Here is a 19,513-nt window from a genome sequence, read left to right on the forward strand (position 1 = left end):
TACAGGGAGATGTTGCAGTAGTTTCAGTCATGAGTTTGATTTGCTGTAGTTCCTAGAGATGTTTTAAATAGAATGTTTGCTGCTTCAGTTACGTGGATAGGTTGGAGAAACCGGAGCCATTCTCCTTGGAGACTGAAAGATTAAGAAGTGATTTGATCAAGGTATTCAAATCATGAGAGGTCTGGACAGAGTGGCTAGGGAGAAACCGTTCCCATTTGTGGAAGGGTCAAGAACCAGAGGACACCGATTTAAGGTGAATGGCAAAGACCAAAGACGACATGAGGAAGACGTTTCTATACAGCAGGTGGGTAGGATCTGGAATGCACTGTCTGAGAGTGTGGTGGAGGCAGGTTCAGTGAGTGTTTAGGATCTGGAATGCACTGTCTGAGAGTGTGGTGGAGGCAGGTTCAGTGAGTGTTTAGGATCTGGAATGCACTGTCTGAGAGTGTGGTGGAGGCAGGTTCAGTGAGTGTTTAGGATCTGGAATGCAATGTCTGAGAGTGAGGTGGAGGCAGGTTCAGTGAGTGTTTAGGATCTGGAATGCACTGTCTGAGAGTGTGGTGGAGGCAGGTTCAGTGAGTGTTTAGGATCTGGAATGCACTGTCTGAGAGTGTAGTGGAGGCAGGTTCAGTGAGTGTTTAGGATCTGGAATGCACTGTCTGAGAGTGTGGTGGAGGCAGGTTCAGTGAGTGTTTAGGATCTGGAATGCACTGTCTGAGAGTGTGGTGGAGGCAGGTTCAGTGAGTGTTTAGGATCTGGAATGCACTGTCTGAGAGTGTGGTGGAGGCAGGTTCAGTGAGTGTTTATGATCTCGAATGCACTGTCTGAGAGTGTGGTGGAGGCAGGTTCAGTGAGTGTTTAGGATCTGGAATGCACTGTCTGAGAGTGTGGTGGAGGCAGGTTCAGTGAGTGTTTATGATCTCGAATGCACTGTCTGAGAGTGTGGTGGAGGCAGGTTCAGTGAGTGTTTAGGATCTGGAATGCAATGTCTGAGAGTGAGGTGGAGGCAGGTTCAGTGAGTGTTTAGGATCTGGAATGCACTGTCTGAGAGTGTGGTGGAGGAAGGTTCAGTGAGTGTTTAGGATCTGGAATGCACTGTCTGAGAGTGTGGTGGAGGCAGGTTCAGTGAGTGTTTAGGATCTGGAATGAACTGTCTGAGAGTGTGGTGGAGGCGGGTTCAGTGAGTGTTTAGGTTCTGGAATGCACTGTCTGAGAGTGTGGTGGAGGCAGGTTCAGTGAATGTTTAGGATCTGGAATGCACTGTCTGAGAGTGTGGTGGAGGCAGGTTCAGTGAGTGTTTAGGATCTGGAATGCACTGTCTGAGAGTGTGGTGGAGGCAGGTTCAGTGAGTGTTTAGGATCTGGAATGCACTGTCAGAGAGTGTGGTGGAGGCAGGTTCAGTGAGTGTTTAGGATCTGGAATGCACTGTCTGAGAGTGTGGTGGAGGCAGGTTCAGTGAGTGTTTAGGATCTGGAATGCACTTTCTGAGAGTGTGGTGGAGGCAGGTTCAGTGTGTGTTTAGGATCTGGAATGCACTGTCTGAGAGTGTGTTGGAGGCAGGTTCAGTGAGTGTTTAGGATCTGGAATGCACTGTCAGAGACTGTGGTGGAGGCAGTTTCAGTGAGTGTTTAGGATCTGGAATGCACTGTCTGAGAGTGTGGTGGAGGCAGGTTCAGTGAGAGTTTAGGTTCTGGAATGCACTGTCAGAGACTGTGGTGGAGGCAGGTTCAGTGAGTGTTTGGGATCTGGAATGCACTGTCTGAGAGTGTGGTGGAGGCAGGTTCAGTGAGTGTTTAGGTTCTGGAATGCACTGTCAGAGACTGTGGTGGAGGCAGGTTCAGTGAGTGTTTGGGATCTGGAATGCACTGTCTGAGAGTGTGGTGGAGGCAGGTTCAGTGAGTGTTATGATCTGGAATGCACTGTCTGAGAGTGCGGTGGAGGCAGTTTCAGTGAGTGTTTAGGATCTGGAATGCACTGTCTGAGCGTGTGGTGGAGGCAGGTTCAGTGAGTGTTTGGGATCTGGAATGCACTGTCTGAGAGTGTGGGGGAGGCAGGTTCAGTGAGTGTTTGGGATCTGGAATGCACTGTCTGAGAGTGTGGTGGAGGCAGGTTCAGTGAGTGTTTAGGATCTGGAATGCACTGTCTGAGAGTGTGGTGGAGGCAGGTTCAGTGAGTGTTTAGGATCTGGAATGCACTGTCTGAGAGTGTGGTGGAGGCAGGTTCAGTGAGTGTTTGGGATCTGGAATGCACTGTCTGAGAGTGTGTTGGAGGCAGGTTCAGTGAGTGTTTAGGATCTGGAATGCACTGTCAGAGACTGTGGTGGAGGCAGTTTCAGTGAGTGTTTAGGATCTGGAATGCACTGTCTGAGAGTGTGGTGGAGGCAGGTTCAGTGTGTGTTTAGGATCTGGAATGCACTGTCTGAGAGTGTGTTGGAGGCAGGTTCAGTGAGTGTTTAGGATCTGGAATGCACTGTCAGAGACTGTGGTGGAGGCAGTTTCAGTGAGTGTTTAGGATCTGGAATGCACTGTCTGAGAGTGTGGTGGAGGCAGGTTCAGTGAGAGTTTAGGTTCTGGAATGCACTGTCAGAGACTGTGGTGGAGGCAGGTTCAGTGAGTGTTTGGGATCTGGAATGCACTGTCTGAGAGTGTGGTGGAGGCAGGTTCAGTGAGTGTTTAGGTTCTGGAATGCACTGTCAGAGACTGTGGTGGAGGCAGGTTCAGTGAGTGTTTGGGATCTGGAATGCACTGTCTGAGAGTGTGGTGGAGGCAGGTTCAGTGAGTGTTTAGGATCTGGAATGCACTGTCTGAGAGTGTGGTGGAGGCAGGTTCCGTGAGTGTTTGGGATCTGGAATGCACTGTCTGAGAGTGTGGTGGAGGCAGGTTCAGTGAGTGTTTAGGATCTGGAATGCACTGTCAGAGACTGTGGTGGAGGCAGTTTCAGTGAGTGTTTAGGATCTGGAATGCACTGTCTGAGAGTGTGGTGGAGGCAGGTTCAGTGAGAGTTTAGGATCTGGAATGCACTGTCAGAGACTGTGGTGGAGGCAGGTTCAGTGAGTGTTTGGGATCTGGAATGCACTGTCTGAGAGTGTGGTGGAGGCAGGTTCAGTGAGTGTTTAGGATCTGGAATGCACTGTCAGAGACTGTGGTGGAGGCAGGTTCAGTGAGTGTTTGGGATCTGGAATGCACTGTCATAGAGTGTGGTGGAGGCAGGTTCAGTGAGTGTTATGATCTGGAATGCACTGTCTGAGAGTGTGGTGGAGGCAGTTTCAGTGAGTGTTTAGGATCTGGAATGTACTGTCTGAGCGTGTGGTGGAGGCAGGTTCAGTGAGTGTTTAGGATCTGGAATGCACTGTCAGAGAGTGTGGTGGAGGCAGGTTCAGTGAGTGTTTGGGATCTGGAATGCACTGTCAGAGAGTGTGGGGGAGGCAGGTTCAGTGAGTGTTTGGGATCTGGAATGCACTGTCTGAGAGTGTGGTGGAGGCAGGTTCAGTGAGTGTTTAGGATCTGGAATGCACTGTCTGAGAGTGTGGTGGAGGCAGGTTCCGTGAGTGTTTGGGATCTGGAATGCACTGTCTGAGAGTGTGGTGGAGGCAGGTTCAGTGAGTGTTTAGGATCTGGAATGCACTGTCTGAGAGTGTGGTGGAGGCAGGTTCAGTGAGTGTTTAGGATCTGGAATGCACTGTCTGAGAGTGTGGTGGAGGCAGGTTCAGTGAGTGTTTGGGATCTGGAATGCACTGTCTGAGAGTGTGGTGGAGGCAGGTTCAGTGAGTGTTTAGGATCTGGAATGCACTGCCTGAGAGTGTGGTGGAGGCAGGTTCAGTGAGTGTTTAGGATCTGGAATGCACTGCCTGAGAGTGTGGTGGAGGCAGGTTCAGTGAGTGTTTGGGATCTGGAATGCACTGCCTGAGAGTGTGGTGGAGGCAGGTTCAGTGAGTGTTTGGGATCTGGAATGAACTGTCAGAGAGTGTGGTGGAGGCAGGTTCAGTGAGTGTTTATGATCTGGAATGAACTGTCAGAGAGTGTGGTGGAGGCAGGTTCAGTGAGTGTTTAGGATCTGGAATGCACTGTCTGAGAGTGTGGTGGAGGCAGGTTCAGTGAGTGTTTATGATCTGGAATGAACTGTCAGAGAGTGTGGTGGAGGCAGGTTCAGTGAGTGTTTAGGATCTGGAATGCACTGTCTGAGAGTGTGGTGGAGGCAGGTTCAGTGAGTGTTTAGGATCTGGAATGCACTGCCTGAGAGTGTGGTGGAGGCAGGTTCAGTGAGTGTTTAGGATCTGGAATGCACTGTCTGAGAGTGTGGTGGAGGCAGGTTCAGTGAGTGTTTAGGATCTGGAACGCACTGTCTGAGAGTGTGGTGGAGGCAGGTTCAGTGAGTGTTTAGGATCTGGAATGCACTGTCTGAGAGTGTGGTGGAGGCAGGTTCAGTGAGTGTTTAGGATCTGGAATGCACTGTCTGAGAGTGTGGTGGAGGCAGGTTCAGTGAGTGTTTAGGATCTGGAATGCACTGTCTGAGAGTGTGGTGGAGGCAGGTTCAGTGAGTGTTTAGGATCTGGAATGCACTGTCAGAGAGTGTGGTGGAGGCAGGTTCAGTGAGTGTTTAGGATCTGGAATGCACTGTCTGAGAGTGTGGTGGAGGCAGGTTCAGTGTGTGTTTAGGATCTGGAATGCACTGTCTGAGAGTGTGTTGGAGGCAGGTTCAGTGAGTGTTTAGGATCTGGAATGCACTGTCAGAGACTGTGGTGGAGGCAGTTTCAGTGAGTGTTTAGGATCTGGAATGCACTGTCTGAGAGTGTGGTGGAGGCAGGTTCAGTGAGAGTTTAGGATCTGGAATGCACTGTCAGAGACTGTGGTGGAGGCAGGTTCAGTGAGTGTTTGGGATCTGGAATGCACTGTCTGAGAGTGTGGTGGAGGCAGGTTCAGTGAGTGTTTAGGATCTGGAATGCACTGTCAGAGACTGTGGTGGAGGCAGGTTCAGTGAGTGTTTGGGATCTGGAATGCACTGTCATAGAGTGTGGTGGAGGCAGGTTCAGTGAGTGTTATGATCTGGAATGCACTGTCTGAGAGTGTGGTGGAGGCAGTTTCAGTGAGTGTTTAGGATCTGGAATGCACTGTCTGAGCGTGTGGTGGAGGCAGGTTCAGTGAGTGTTTAGGATCTGGAATGCACTGTCAGAGAGTGTGGTGGAGGCAGGTTCAGTGAGTGTTTGGGATCTGGAATGCACTGTCAGAGAGTGTGGGGGAGGCAGGTTCAGTGAGTGTTTAGGATCTGGAATGCACTGTCTGAGAGTGTGGTGGAGGCAGGTTCCGTGAGTGTTTGGGATCTGGAATGCATTGTCTGAGAGTGTGGTGGAGGCAGGTTCAGTGAGTGTTTAGGATCTGGAATGCACTGTCTGAGAGTGTGGTGGAGGCAGGTTCAGTGAGTGTTTAGGATCTGGAATGCACTGTCTGAGAGTGTGGTGGAGGCAGGTTCAGTGAGTGTTTGGGATCTGGAATGCACTGTCTGAGAGTGTGGTGGAGGCAGGTTCAGTGAGTGTTTAGGATCTGGAATGCACTGCCTGAGAGTGTGGTGGAGGCAGGTTCAGTGAGTGTTTAGGATCTGGAATGCACTGCCTGAGAGTGTGGTGGAGGCAGGTTCAGTGAGTGTTTGGGACCTGGAATGCACTGCCTGAGAGTGTGGTGGAGGCAGGTTCAGTGAGTGTTTGGGATCTGGAATGAACTGTCAGAGAGTGTGGTGGAGGCAGGTTCAGTGAGTGTTTATGATCTGGAATGAACTGTCAGAGAGTGTGGTGGAGGCAGGTTCAGTGAGTGTTTAGGATCTGGAATGCACTGTCTGAGAGTGTGGTGGAGGCAGGTTCAGTGAGTGTTTATGATCTGGAATGAACTGTCAGAGAGTGTGGTGGAGGCAGGTTCAGTGAGTGTTTAGGATCTGGAATGCACTGTCTGAGAGTGTGGTGGAGGCAGGTTCAGTGAGTGTTTAGGATCTGGAATGCACTGCCTGAGAGTGTGGTGGAGGCAGGTTCAGTGAGTGTTTAGGATCTGGAATGCACTGTCTGAGAGTGTGGTGGAGGCAGGTTCAGTGAGAGTTTAGGATCTGGAACGCACTGTCTGAGAGTGTGGTGGAGGCAGGTTCAGTGAGTGTTTAGGATCTGGAATGCACTGCCTGAGAGTGTGGTGGAGGCAGGTTCAGTGAGTGTTTAGGATCTGGAATGCACTGTCTGAGAGTGTGGTGGAGGCAGGTTCAGTGAGTGTTTAGGATCTGGAATGCACTGTCTGAGAGTGTGGTGGAGGCAGGTTCAGTGAGTGTTTAGGATCTGGAATGCACTGTCTGAGAGTGTGGTGGAGGCAGGTTCAGTGAGTGTTTAGGATCTGGAATGCACTGTCTGAGAGTGTGGTGGAGGCAGGTTCAGTGAGTGTTTAGGATCTGGAATGCACTGTCAGAGAGTGTGGTGGAGGCAGGTTCAGTGAGTGTTTAGGATCTGGAATGCACTGTCTGAGAGTGTGGTGGAGGCAGGTTCAGTGAGTGTTTAGGATCTGGAAAGCACTTTCTGAGAGTGTGGTGGAGGCAGGTTCAGTGTGTGTTTAGGATCTGGAATGCACTGTCTGAGAGTGTGTTGGAGGCAGGTTCAGTGAGTGTTTAGGATCTGGAATGCACTGTCAGAGACTGTGGTGGAGGCAGTTTCAGTGAGTGTTTAGGATCTGGAATGTACTGTCTGAGAGTGTGGTGGAGGCAGGTTCAGTGAGTGTTTAGGATCTGGAACACACTGTCTGAGAGTGTGGTGGAGGCAGGTTCAGTGAGTGTTTAGGATCTGGAATGCACTGTCAGAGACTGTGGTGGAGGCAGGTTCAGTGAGTGTTTAGGATCTGGAATGCACTGTCTGAGAGTGTGGTGGAGGCAGGTTCAGTGAGAGTTTAGGATCTGGACTGCACTGTCATAGAGTGTGGTGGAGGCAGGTTCAGTGAGTGTTTGGGATCTGGAATGCACTGTCTGAGAGTGTGGTGGAGGCAGGTTCAGTGAGTGTTATGATCTGGAATGCACTGTCTGAGAGTGTGGTGGAGGCAGTTTCAGTGAGTGTTTAGGATCTGGAATGCACTGTCTGAGCGTGTAGTGGAGGCAGGTTCAGTGAGTGTTTAGGATCTGGAATGCACTGTCTGAGAGTGTGGTGGAGGCAGGTTCAGTGAGTGTTTGGGATCTGGAATGCACTGTCAGAGAGTGTGGGGGAGGCAGGTTCAGTGAGTGTTTGGGATGTGGAATGCACTGTCTGAGAGTGTGGTGGAGGCAGGTTCAGTGAGTGTTTAGGATCTGGAATGCACTGTCTGAGAGTGTGGTGGAGGCAGGTTCAGTGAGTGTTTAGGATCTGGAATGCACTGTCTGAGAGTGTGGTGGAGGCAGGTTCAGTGAGTGTTTTGGATCTGGAATGCCCTGTCTGTGATTGTGGTGGAGGCAGGTTCAGTGAGTGTTTAGGATCTGGAATGCACTGTCTGAGAGTGTGGTGGAGGCAGTTTCAGTGAGTGTTTAGGATCTGGAATGCACTGTCTGAGCGTGTGGTGGAGGCAGGTTCAGTGAGTGTTTGGGATCTGGAATGCACTGTCAGAGAGTGTGGGGGAGGCAGGTTCAGTGAGTGTTTGGGATCTGGAATGCACTGTCTGAGAGTGTGGTGGAGGCAGGTTCAGTGAGTGTTTAGGATCTGGAATGCACTGTCTGAGAGTGTGGTGGAGGCAGGTTCCGTGAGTGTTTGGGATCTGGAATGCACTGTCTGAGAGTGTGGTGGAGGCAGGTTCAGTGAGTGTTTAGGATCTGGAATGCACTGTCTGAGAGTGTGGTGGAGGCAGGTTCAGTGAGTGTTTGGGATCTGGAATGCACTGTCTGAGAGTGTGGTGGAGGCAGGTTCAGTGAGTGTTTAGGATCTGGAATGCACTGCCTGAGAGTGTGGTGGAGGCAGGTTCAGTGAGTGTTTAGGATCTGGAATGCAGTGCCTGAGAGTGTGGTGGAGGCAGGTTCAGTGAGTGTTTGGGATCTGGAATGCACTGTCTGAGAGTGTGGTGGAGGCAGGTTCAGTGAGTGTTTATGATCTGGAATGAACTGTCAGAGAGTGTGGTGGAGGCAGGTTCAGTGAGTGTTTAGGATCTGGAATGCACTGTCTGAGAGTGTGGTGGAGGCAGGTTCAGTGACTGTTTAGGATCTGGAATGCACTGCCTGAGAGTGTGGTGGAGGCAGGTTCAGTGAGTGTTTAGGATCTGGAATGCACTGTCTGAGAGTGTGGTGGAGGCAGGTTCAGTGAGTGTTTAGGATCTGGAACGCACTGTCTGAGAGTGTGGTGGAGGCAGGTTCAGTGAGTGTTTAGGATCTGGAATGCACTGCCTGAGAGTGTGGTGGAGGCAGGTTCAGTGAGTGTTTAGGATCTGGAATGCACTGTCTGAGAGTGTGGTGGAGGCAGGTTCAGTGAGTGTTTAGGATCTGGAATGCACTGTCTGAGAGTGTGGTGGAGGCAGGTTCAGTGAGTGTTTAGGATCTGGAATGCACTGTCTGAGAGTGTGGTGGAGGCAGGTTCAGTGAGTGTTTAGGATCTGGAATGCACTGTCAGAGAGTGTGGTGGAGGCAGGTTCAGTGAGTGTTTAGGATCTGGAATGCACTTTCTGAGAGTGTGGTGGAGGCAGGTTCAGTGTGTGTTTAGGATCTGGAATGCACTGTCTGAGAGTGTGTTGGAGGCAGGTTCAGTGAGTGTTTAGGATCTGGAATGCACTGTCAGAGACTGTGGTGGAGGCAGTTTCAGTGAGTGTTTAGGATCTGGAATGCACTGTCTGAGAGTGTGGTGGAGGCAGGTTCAGTGAGAGTTTAGGATCTGGAATGCACTGTCAGAGACTGTGGTGGAGGCAGGTTCAGTGAGTGTTTGGGATCTGGAATGCACTGTCTGAGAGTGTGGTGGAGGCAGGTTCAGTGAGTGTTTAGGATCTGGAATGCACTGTCAGAGACTGTGGTGGAGGCAGGTTCAGTGAGTGTTTGGGATCTGGAATGCACTGTCATAGAGTGTGGTGGAGGCAGGTTCAGTGAGTGTTATGATCTGGAATGCACTGTCTGAGAGTGTGGTGGAGGCAGTTTCAGTGAGTGTTATAATCTGGAATGCACTGTCTGAGCGTGTGGTGGAGGCAGGTTCAGTGAGTGTTTAGGATCTGGAATGCACTGTCAGAGAGTGTGGTGGAGGCAGGTTCAGTGAGTGTTTGGGATCTGGAATGCACTGTCAGAGAGTGTGGGGGAGGCAGGTTCAGTGAGTGTTTGGGATCTGGAATGCACTGTCTGAGAGTGTGGTGGAGGCAGGTTCAGTGAGTGTTTAGGATCTGGAATGCACTGTCTGAGAGTGTGGTGGAGGCAGGTTCAGTGAGTGTTTCGGATCTGGAATGCCCTGTCTGAGAGTGTGGTGGAGGCAGGTTCAGTGAGTGTTTAGGATCTGGAATGCACTGTCTGAGAGTGTGGTGGAGGCAGGTTCAGTGAGTGTTTAGGATCTGGAATGCACTGTCTGAGAGTGTGGTGGAGGCAGGTTCAGTGAGTGTTTAGGATCTGGAATGCACTGCCTGAGAGTGTGGTGGAGGCAGGTTCAGTGAGTGTTTAGGATCTGGAATGCACTGTCTGAGAGTGTGGTGGAGGCAGGTTCAGTGAGTGTTTAGGATCTGGAACGCACTGTCTGAGAGTGTGGTGGAGGCAGGTTCAGTGAGTGTTTAGGATCTGGAATGCACTGCCTGAGAGTGTGGTGGAGGCAGGTTCAGTGAGTGTTTAGGATCTGGAATGCACTGTCTGAGAGTGTGGTGGAGGCAGGTTCAGTGAGTGTTTAGGATCTGGAATGCACTGTCTGAGAGTGTGGTGGAGGCAGGTTCAGTGAGTGTTTAGGATCTGGAATGCACTGTCTGAGAGTGTGGTGGAGGCAGGTTCAGTGAGTGTTTAGGATCTGGAATGCACTGTCAGAGAGTGTGGTGGAGGCAGGTTCAGTGAGTGTTTAGGATCTGGAATGCACTGTCTGAGAGTGTGGTGGAGGCAGGTTCAGTGAGTGTTTAGGATCTGGAATGCACTTTCTGAGAGTGTGGTGGAGGCAGGTTCAGTGTGTGTTTAGGATCTGGAATGCACTGTCTGAGAGTGTGTTGGAGGCAGGTTCAGTGAGTGTTTAGGATCTGGAATGCACTGTCAGAGACTGTGGTGGAGGCAGTTTCAGTGAGTGTTTGGGATCTGGAATGCACTGTCTGAGAGTGTGGTGGAGGCAGGTTCCGTGAGTGTTTGGGATCTGGAATGCACTGTCTGAGAGTGTGGTGGAGGCAGGTTCAGTGAGTGTTTAGGATCTGGAATGCACTGTCTGAGAGTGTGGTGGAGGCAGGTTCAGTGTGTGTTTAGGATCTGGAATGCACTGTCTGAGCGTGTGGTGGAGGCAGGTTCAGTGAGTGTTTGGGATCTGGAATGCACTGTCTGAGAGTGTGGTGGAGGCAGGTTCAGTGAGTGTTTGGGATCTGGAATGCACTGTCTGAGAGTGTGGTGGAGGCAGGTTCAGTGAGTGTTTAGGATCTGGAATGCACTGCCTGAGAGTGTGGTGGAGGCAGGTTCAGTGAGTGTTTAGGATCTGGAATGCACTGCCTGAGAGTGTGGTGGAGGCAGGTTCAGTGAGTGTTTGGGATCTGGAATGCACTGTCTGAGAGTGTGGTGGAGGCAGGTTCAGTGAGTGTTTATGATCTGGAATGAACTGTCAGAGAGTGTGGTGGAGGCAGGTTCAGTGAGTGTTTAGGATCTGGAATGCACTGTCTGAGAGTGTGCTTGAGGCAGGTTCAGTGAGTGTTTAGGATCTGGAATGCACTGCCTGAGAGTGTGGTGGAGGCAGGTTCAGTGAGTGTTTGGGATCTGGAATGCACTGTCTGAGAGTGTGGTGGAGGCAGTTTCAGTGAGTGTTTGGGATCTGGAATGCACTGTCTGAGAGTGTGGTGGAGGCAGGTTCAGTGAGTGTTTAGGATCTGGAATGCACTGTCTGCGAGTGTGGTGGAGGCAGGTTCAGTGAGTGTTTAGGATCTGGAATGCACTGTCTGAGAGTGTGGTGGAGGCAGGTTCAGTGAGTGTTTGGGATCTGAAATGCACTGTCTGAGAGTGTGGTGGAGGCAGGTTCAGTGAGTGTTTAGGATCTGGAATGCACTGTCTGAGAGTGTGGTGGAGGCAGGTTCAGTGAGTGTTTAGGATCTGGAATGCACTGTCTGAGAGTGTGGTGGAGGCAGGTTCAGTGAGTGTTTGGGATCTGGAATGCACTGTCTGAGAGTGTGGTGGAGGCAGGTTCAGTGAGTGTTTGGGATCTGGAATGCACTGTCTGAGAGTGTGGTGGAGGCAGGTTCAGTGAGTGTTTAGGATCTGGAATGCACTGTCTGAGAGTGTGGTGGAGGCAGGTTCAGTGAGTGTTTAGGATCTGGAATGCACTGTCAGAGAGTGTGATGGAGGCAGGTTCAGTGAGTGTTAAGGATCTGGAATGCACTGTCTGAGAGTGTGGTGGAGGCAGGTTCAGTGAGTGTTTAGGATCTGGAATGCACTGTGTGAGAGTGTGGTGGAGGCAGGTTCAGTGAGTGTTTAGGATCTGGAATGCACTGCCTGAGAGTGTGGTGGAGGCAGGTTCAGTGAGTGTTTGGGATCTGGAATGCACTGTCTGAGAGTGTGGTGGAGGCAGGTTCAGTGTGTGTTTAGGATCTGGAACGCACTGTCTGAGAGTGTGGTGGAGGCAGGTTCAGTGAGTGTTTAGGATCTGGAAAGCACTGTCTGAGAGTGTGGTGGAGGCAGGTTCAGTGAGTGTTTAGGATCTGAAATGCACTGTCTGAGAGTGTGGTGGAGGCAGGTTCAGTGAGTGTTTAGGATCTGGAATGCACTGTCTGAGAGTGTGGTGGAGGCAGGTTCAGTGAGTGTTTAGGATCTGGAATGCACTGTCTGAGAGTGTGGTGGAGGCAGGTTCAGTGAGTGTTTAGGATCTGAAATGCACTGTCTGAGAGTGTGGTGGAGGCAGGTTCAGTGAGTGTTTAGGATCTGGAATGCACTGTCTGAGAGTGTGGTGGAGGCAGGTTCAGTGAGTGTTTAGGATCTGGAATGCACTGTCTGAGAGTGTGGTGGAGGCAGGTTCAGTGAGTGTTTAGGATCTGGAATGCACTGTCTGAGAGTGTGGTGGAGGCAGGTTCAGTGAGTGTTTAGGATCTGGAATGCACTGTCTGAGAGTGTAGTGGAGGCAGGTTCAGTGAGTGTTTAGGATCTGGAATGCACTGTCTGAGAGTGTAGTGGAGGCAGGTTCAGTGAGTGTTTAGGATCTGGAATGCACTGTCTGAGAGTGTGGTGGAGGCAGGTTCAGTGTGTGTTTAGGATCTGGAATGCACTGTCTGAGAGTGTAGTGGAGGCAGGTTCAGTGAGTGTTTAGGATCTGGAATGCACTGTCTGAGAGTGTGATGGAGGCAGGTTCAGTGAGTGTTTAGGATCTGGAATGCACTGTCTGCGAGTGTGGTGGAGGCAGGTTCAGTGAGTGTTTAGGATCTGGAATGCACTGTCTGAGAGTGTGGTGGAGGCAGGTTCAGTGAGTGTTTAGGATCTGGAATGCACTGTCTGAGAGTGTGGTGCAGGCAGGTTCAGTGAGTGTTTAGGATCTGGAATGCACTGTCTGCGAGTGTGGTGGAGGCAGGTTCAGTGAGTGTTTGGGATCTGGAATGCACTGTCTGAGAGTGTGGTGGAGGCAGGTTCAGTGAGTGTTTAGGATCTGGAATGCACTGTCTGCGAGTGTGGTGGAGGCAGGTTCAGTGAGTGTTTAGGATCTGGAATGCACTGTCTGAGAGTGTGGTGGAGGCAGGTTCAGTGAGTGTTTAGGATCTGGAATGCACTGTCTGAGAGTGTGGTGCAGGCAGGTTCAGTGAGTGTTTAGGATCTGGAAAGCACTGTCTGAGAGTGTGGTGGAGGCAGGTTCAGTGAGTGTTTAGGATCTGAAATGCACTGTCTGAGAGTGTGGTGGAGGCAGGTTCAGTGAGTGTTTAGGATCTGGAATGCACTGTCTGAGAGTGTGGTGGAGGCAGGTTCAGTGAGTGTTTAGGATCTGGAATGCACTGTCTGAGAGTGTGGTGGAGGCAGGTTCAGTGAGTGTTTAGGATCTGGAATGCACTGTCTGAGAGTGTAGTGGAGGCAGGTTCAGTGAGTGTTTAGGATCTGGAATGCACTGTCTGAGAGTGTAGTGGAGGCAGGTTCAGTGAGTGTTTAGGATCTGGAATGCACTGTCTGAGAGTGTGGTGGAGGCAGGTTCAGTGTGTGTTTAGGATCTGGAATGCACTGTCTGAGAGTGTAGTGGAGGCAGGTTCAGTGAGTGTTTAGGATCTGGAATGCACTGTCTGAGAGTGTGATGGAGGCAGGTTCAGTGAGTGTTTAGGATCTGAAATGCACTGTCTGAGAGTGTGGTGGAGGCAGGTTCAGTGAGTGTTTAGGATCTGGAATGCACTGTCTGAGAGTGTGGTGGAGGCAGGTTCAGTGAGTGTTTAGGATCTGGAATGCACTGTCTGAGAGTGTGGTGGAGGCAGGTTCAGTGAGTGTTTAGGATCTGGAATGCACTGTCTGAGAGTGTAGTGGAGGCAGGTTCAGTGAGTGTTTAGGATCTGGAATGCACTGTCTGAGAGTGTAGTGGAGGCAGGTTCAGTGAGTGTTTAGGATCTGGAATGCACTGTCTGAGAGTGTGGTGGAGGCAGGTTCAGTGAGTGTTTAGGATCTGGAATGCACTGTCTGAGAGTGTGGTGCAGGCAGGTTCAGTGAGTGTTTAGGATCTGGAATGCACTGTCTGCGAGTGTGGTGGAGGCAGGTTCAGTGAGTGTTTGGGATCTGGAATGCACTGTCTGAGAGTGTGGTGGAGGCAGGTTCAGTGAGTGTTTAGGATCTGGAATGCACTGTCTGAGAGTGTGGTGGAGGCAGGTTCAGTGAGTGTTTAGGATCTGGAATGCACTGTCTGAGAGTGTGGTGGAGGCAGGTTCAGTGAGTGTTTAGGATCTGGAATGCACTGTCTGCGAGTGTGGTGGAGGCAGGTTCAGTGAGTGTTTAGGATCTGGAATGCACTGTCTGAGAGTGTGGTGGAGGCAGGTTCAGTGTGTGTTTAGGATCTGGAATGCACTGTCTGAGAGTGTAGTGGAGGCAGGTTCAGTGAGTGTTTAGGATCTGGAATGCACTGTCTGAGAGTGTGATGGAGGCAGGTTCAGTGAGTGTTTAGGATCTGGAATGCACTGTCTGAGAGTGTGGTGGAGGCAGGTTCAGTGAGTGTTTAGGATCTGGAATGCACTGTCTGAGAGTGTGGTGGAGGCAGGTTCAGTGAGTGTTTAGGATCTGGAATGCACTGTCTGAGAGTGTGGTGGAGGCAGGTTCAGTGAGTGTTTAGGATCTGGAATGCACTTTCTGCGAGTGTGGTGGAGGCAGGTTCAGTGAGTGTTTAGGATCTGGAATGCACTGTCTGAGAGTGTGGTGGAGGCAGGTTCAGTGAGTGTTTAGGATCTGGAATGCACTGTCTGAGAGTGTGGTGGAGGCAGGTTCAGTGAGTGTTTAGGATCTGGAATGCACTGTCTGCGAGTGTGGTGGAGGCAGGTTCAGTGAGTGTTTAGGATCTGGAATGCACTGTCTGAGAGTGTGGTGGTGGCAGGTTCAGTGAGTGTTTAGGATCTGGATTGCACTGTCTGAGAGTGTGGTGGAGGCAGGTTCAGTGAGTGTTTAGGATCTGGACTGCACTGTCTGAGAGTGTAGTGGAGGCAGGTTCTGTGAGTGTTTAGGATCTGGAATGCACTGTCTGAGAGTGTGGTGCAGGCAGGTTCTGTGAGTGTTTAGGATCTGGAATGCACTGTCTGAGAGTGTGGTGGAGGCAGGTTCTGTGAGTGTTTAGGATCTGGAATGCACTGTCTGAGAGTGTGGTGGAGGCAGGTTTAGTGAGTGTTTAGGATCTGGAATGCACTGTCTGAGAGTGTGGTGGAGGCAGGTTCAGTGAGTGTTTAGGATCTGGAATGCACTGTCTGAGAGTGTGGTGGAGACAGGTTCAGTGAGTGTTTAGGATCTGGAATGCACTGTCTGAGAGTGTAGTGGAGGTGGGTTCAATCATGGCTTTCAAAAGGGAACAGAATAATTATCTGATGAGAAAAGGTTTGCAGGGCTACAGGGAAAAGGCAGGGGAGTGGGACTAACTGAGTTGCTGTTACAGAGAGCTGGCACAGACACGATGGGCCAAATGGCCTCCTTCTGTGCTGTAACCATTCTCTGATTCTATGAGTCCTGCCCTAAGTCCCACTCTGCCTCCAACTGATTGGCTGAGAAAATTGAGTCAATACTCACTTCCTAAAATTAAAATACAACAACAATATAATAATAACAATGATAGTAGCAGGTCTGATGAAAGGTCACAGACCTGAAACATTAAATCTGTTTCTCTCTTCACAGATGCTGCCAGACCTGCTGAGTATTTCCAGTACTTTCTGTTTTTATTTATGATAATAACAGATTTGAAGTGAGCACGTGTGGTAGATTTTGCCAATTCTGTTAACCCTTTGTATTACAACTGAAGCCTTGGAGACTCTGACATTGCTCCCTAGTGAATAGGAAAACCAAACTACCAAACCTTAGCATATATGTGCACCCTAGAAAACACAGTTACTTACCCCCTTGGAGTGTGAGGGGCGCTCTCAGTTTCTCTGTCATATTAAAATACAAACAGTGACACAGTGATTTGATATTGAAACTTCTCTGTATTTTCACAGTATGGAATAAAGAAGAAAGAGGAAAAGGAAGCAGAGGCAATGGCAGCAATGGAAGCCCAGGCAGAGGGGAGCTTGACACGGCCAAAGAAAGCTATACCTGCTGGCTGCGGAGATGAAGAGGAGGAAGAGGAAAGCATTCTGGACACTGTTTTAAAGTATCTTCCAGGACCTCTCCAAGATATGTTCAAGAAGTAACACAATTGATTATCTGCAAAATAACTTCTGGTTTTGTTGCTAAGTGTAAAATCATTCTCAATATAAAATGAAAATTTATTATCGCCATTCCAGCTAATTATGATTTGACTGCTCACCTCTTCCTGTGTAGTGGCATGGAATCTTCATTGCAACAGAACATCCAGGACAACTCTGTGTAGCAGTCTTGAAATAATCTAATCTGAAAAGCCATGTTTATAGTCAAATAAAATCTAGATATTTAATAGTGAAAAGAAGAAACTTGTATCTTTTTATCTATATGTGAAGACTTTGACATTGCAGGGCTGCAGCGAGCATTGATGTCAATATATGTTATTCATCATACTAATTAAATAAAGCATCAGGTCACAACACTGGGTCATACTTACAATGCACAGCTGATTTACCCAGCACTAAAACTCAAACAAATCATTATTTAATCTACATCAACGTATGGCAATCTTTCCAATTTTGGATAGAACTTATCAAAGAGTTTGAAGCCTGGGAGTTATGGTGTGTTATATAATGACCTGAAGCTTAACACATTCGTTTTGAGTGAGTGACCTTTCATCAGAACAGTTCTGATGAAAGGTCACTGACCTGAAACGTTAACTTTGTTTCTCTCTCCACAGATGCTGCCAGACCTGAGTATTTCCAGCACTTTTTGTTTTTATTTCAGATTTCCAGCGTCTGCAGTATTTTGCTTTTACATTCGTATCGAATTCTTTTTCCACTATGTTGATGGGGCTTTGACCTATTTATTTTAAACAGGATAATGCCCCTAAAAGACAAAAGAATGTTAAGTATTTGTACCCAAATATTGCATAATTTCAACTCCAGATTTTAGCATTTTATTATGTAATTGTACATTAGAAACCTGTTGGAATCATAAGTTGTATTTTAAAAATAATCTTCTCAGTCACCACATAGTTTTACCTACACCGTACAGATGCTAACTAGTGGACAGAGATTTCAAATGTAAGCTTTAGAGCATGATATATATCCTATTATCGAAATATTCAATGATAACTGTACTTACATAATGAATCAAAAGGTAGTGAAATATCAGATAATGTAGGTTATTGTCACACTGTTCTGCTTCCATGAGTTGTGACATTGGATGATTTAGTTACTCAGCCTACAGCACAGGCATCATGGGCTGCCTAGCCTTCTTCTGTGCTGTATTATTCTATGATGTATCTCGTGCAGACAGGGGATTAACTTTGTTGATACCAGTTAACTTTTTCATCTGCAAATTGCAAACATTTTGAATCTGAATCTGGTATTTGTTAATGCAAAAAAGAAACTGTTACTCCATTGGTAAAAATCTCGTAGATCCCAATCTGTACCATATTATCTTACAAATTTTTCAAAGATATCACAATGCATCATAACCTTGAGAGACTCTCCACCATTTGCAGATGGCTAACTGTGCCATCACTTCAATCAGTATTGCAGTCACAGGAAGTAAAAGCTAATTCAAACCCAGCCCCTGGAATAATTTTGCACGGGATGTAACCAGTCCTTATCTTATAGAATTCAGGCTGTAAACTTTCAGTTCTGTGGAAGTATTGAAGCTGGAAGCCAGCTGGCCTTGTGCTTCTCTTTCACAGCCGTATAATCAGTGTAAAATAGACCCACTTGTCATGTAAAGTGAAATGTTGCAGCCAGGCCCCATTGCTATCAGCTCAGCTATTTTTACAGGATGTTATTGTGTCTCATTTGTCACAGATTGAGTATCTGGTGTTTGTCACAATATTTATTAAAATCTGTCAGAATTGTAAATAGTTAAAAATATACAAAATTAAGCCATTTAAAATTGATATAAGAAATAGATCATATTGCTGGATATGGGACTATCCCATGCACATTATCACTGTGAAATTCCAGGTAGTGTGGAGAACTCTTGTCATTTGATGAATATTATGACTTGTTTCAGTAGCTAAAACTACTATATCTTGAGTACTGTATTTCCTTATACCATACCAGCTGATAAAATATTACCAGTTAAAATATTCATTTTACCAACTAGGGAAATCATGTTGGTATTTAGAAATATTTTACTGTGATTAAATGCCATATTTTCCCAGAACCCTCCAATGAGACTTGTGTTCACTGTGGAGTTGAAGGTAAAAACCAGAGTGTAGCCTGACCTTGGAATCAAACCATACGTGTCCTATTCATAGTGGAATTATGCAGGATATGAGGAGCCATATGTTACACTTCTTAGGGAAAAGTCAAAACACTGGGTTTCCTACAGAACTGCGAGTATTTCTGCATAACCATTCACCAGAAAGGTCAGAACATGAACAGCATTTTTAGCTTTGAGTAAAGACCCTGTATTGGACAATGATTGCAGACGTCACTTTTCCTTGAACCCATACACTACCCACCACACCTCCCCCTCCCTCCACCTCTCCCTCCAAACCCTTCCCCCTCTCCCTCCCTCCCTTGCCCCTCCCTCTCCCTCCCTCCCCTTCCCCCTCCCCTTCCCTCCTGTTCTGATGCCATTTTAGCCATTGCCACAGATTTTATTCACAACACAAGTGAAAATGTTTCAATTTGAAGAGTTAAAATATGTTTTAAGACAAGTGCGTACATTCTGTTTTAGTTTCAATTAGACCAAAGAAAGATTTGCTCCATAATTATGATTTATCAGGTATTCCAGTTGGCACCAAGTTGATATTGATGGTAATGAAAAGGAACCAGTTTATCTCAGGTATGGGTTCTTGTGTTTGAACACCTTGCCGTATGGTCGAGTGTGTTCTTGAGATTTTTTTACTCACAGCCTTTCTGTAGAATAAAAGCAAAACCCTATGAAGAGAAAAAAGCAAATTTCATTTGATAAACTCCACATATTTCAACAGAGAAAGCCATAAAGTAGGCTTGGCAGTCTTAAATATTTGCTCTACTGAAGTACATCAACCGTTTATCTGGCCCGTGACAGACACCAGTCTTGAATGGTAAATTTCCAATCATTGTGCAATGTGATTATATTTGTGACTGAGGCAGAAACCAAAGCAATAATATACTTCTATAACCAATTAGAAAGAGGGACATAATGGGGCGATTTTAACCTAACCTGCCCTTTGGGAAACTAATGAGATCAGAATCGAGGTTGGTTTCACAGTCCTCCCATTTTGGGCCGTGCAGAAAACCCGCATTCCAAGCAATCCTGTGGGATTCCCGCCAATGAATTAGGTTAAAATGACTCCCAATAGCCAGGAAATTCCTGGAACTCTTCTCACTTCACTAACGTTACTTGGCTTGAAGGATAATGGGACTATAAATGTACTTTAGTCAAGCACATTAACGTCAACAATCTGAGGCAGTGAAATATGATTGAATTTTATTTGAAGATTAGTGTTGACCAGCACTATAGTTTACTCAAATATAATTAGACGTTTTTTAATGACCTCAATGTTTGGTATCATTACCTGCATGGCAATTTTGTTCTTAACAAATTCAATACTGAAAACCCATTTAGGAAGCTAAGTTATAAGCTAACAAAAAATGGTAAAGTATTAAACTGCCAAAAATGCTGCATATATCAAAAATTGGAGTTTAAAATGTAA

At 47.9% G+C, this 19,513-nt stretch overlaps 1 protein-coding gene across 1 annotated transcript in view; it reads left to right on the plus strand.

Moving 5' to 3' along the window:
• Positions 1-15,941, plus strand: part of LOC137373064 (complexin-1) — a 59,040-nt gene extending 43,099 nt beyond the window's left edge. The window contains exon 4 of the mRNA XM_068037914.1: positions 15,747-15,941. Coding sequence (XP_067894015.1) covers positions 15,747-15,941 — 195 coding nt within the window. The remainder of the gene's footprint in view (positions 1-15,746) is intronic.
• The last annotated feature ends 3,572 nt before the right edge of the window (positions 15,942-19,513 follow it).

Source organism: Heterodontus francisci, chromosome 1 (assembly GCF_036365525.1).
Source record: "Heterodontus francisci isolate sHetFra1 chromosome 1, sHetFra1.hap1, whole genome shotgun sequence".
In the NCBI taxonomy this organism is placed as follows: Eukaryota; Metazoa; Chordata; class Chondrichthyes; order Heterodontiformes; family Heterodontidae; genus Heterodontus; species Heterodontus francisci.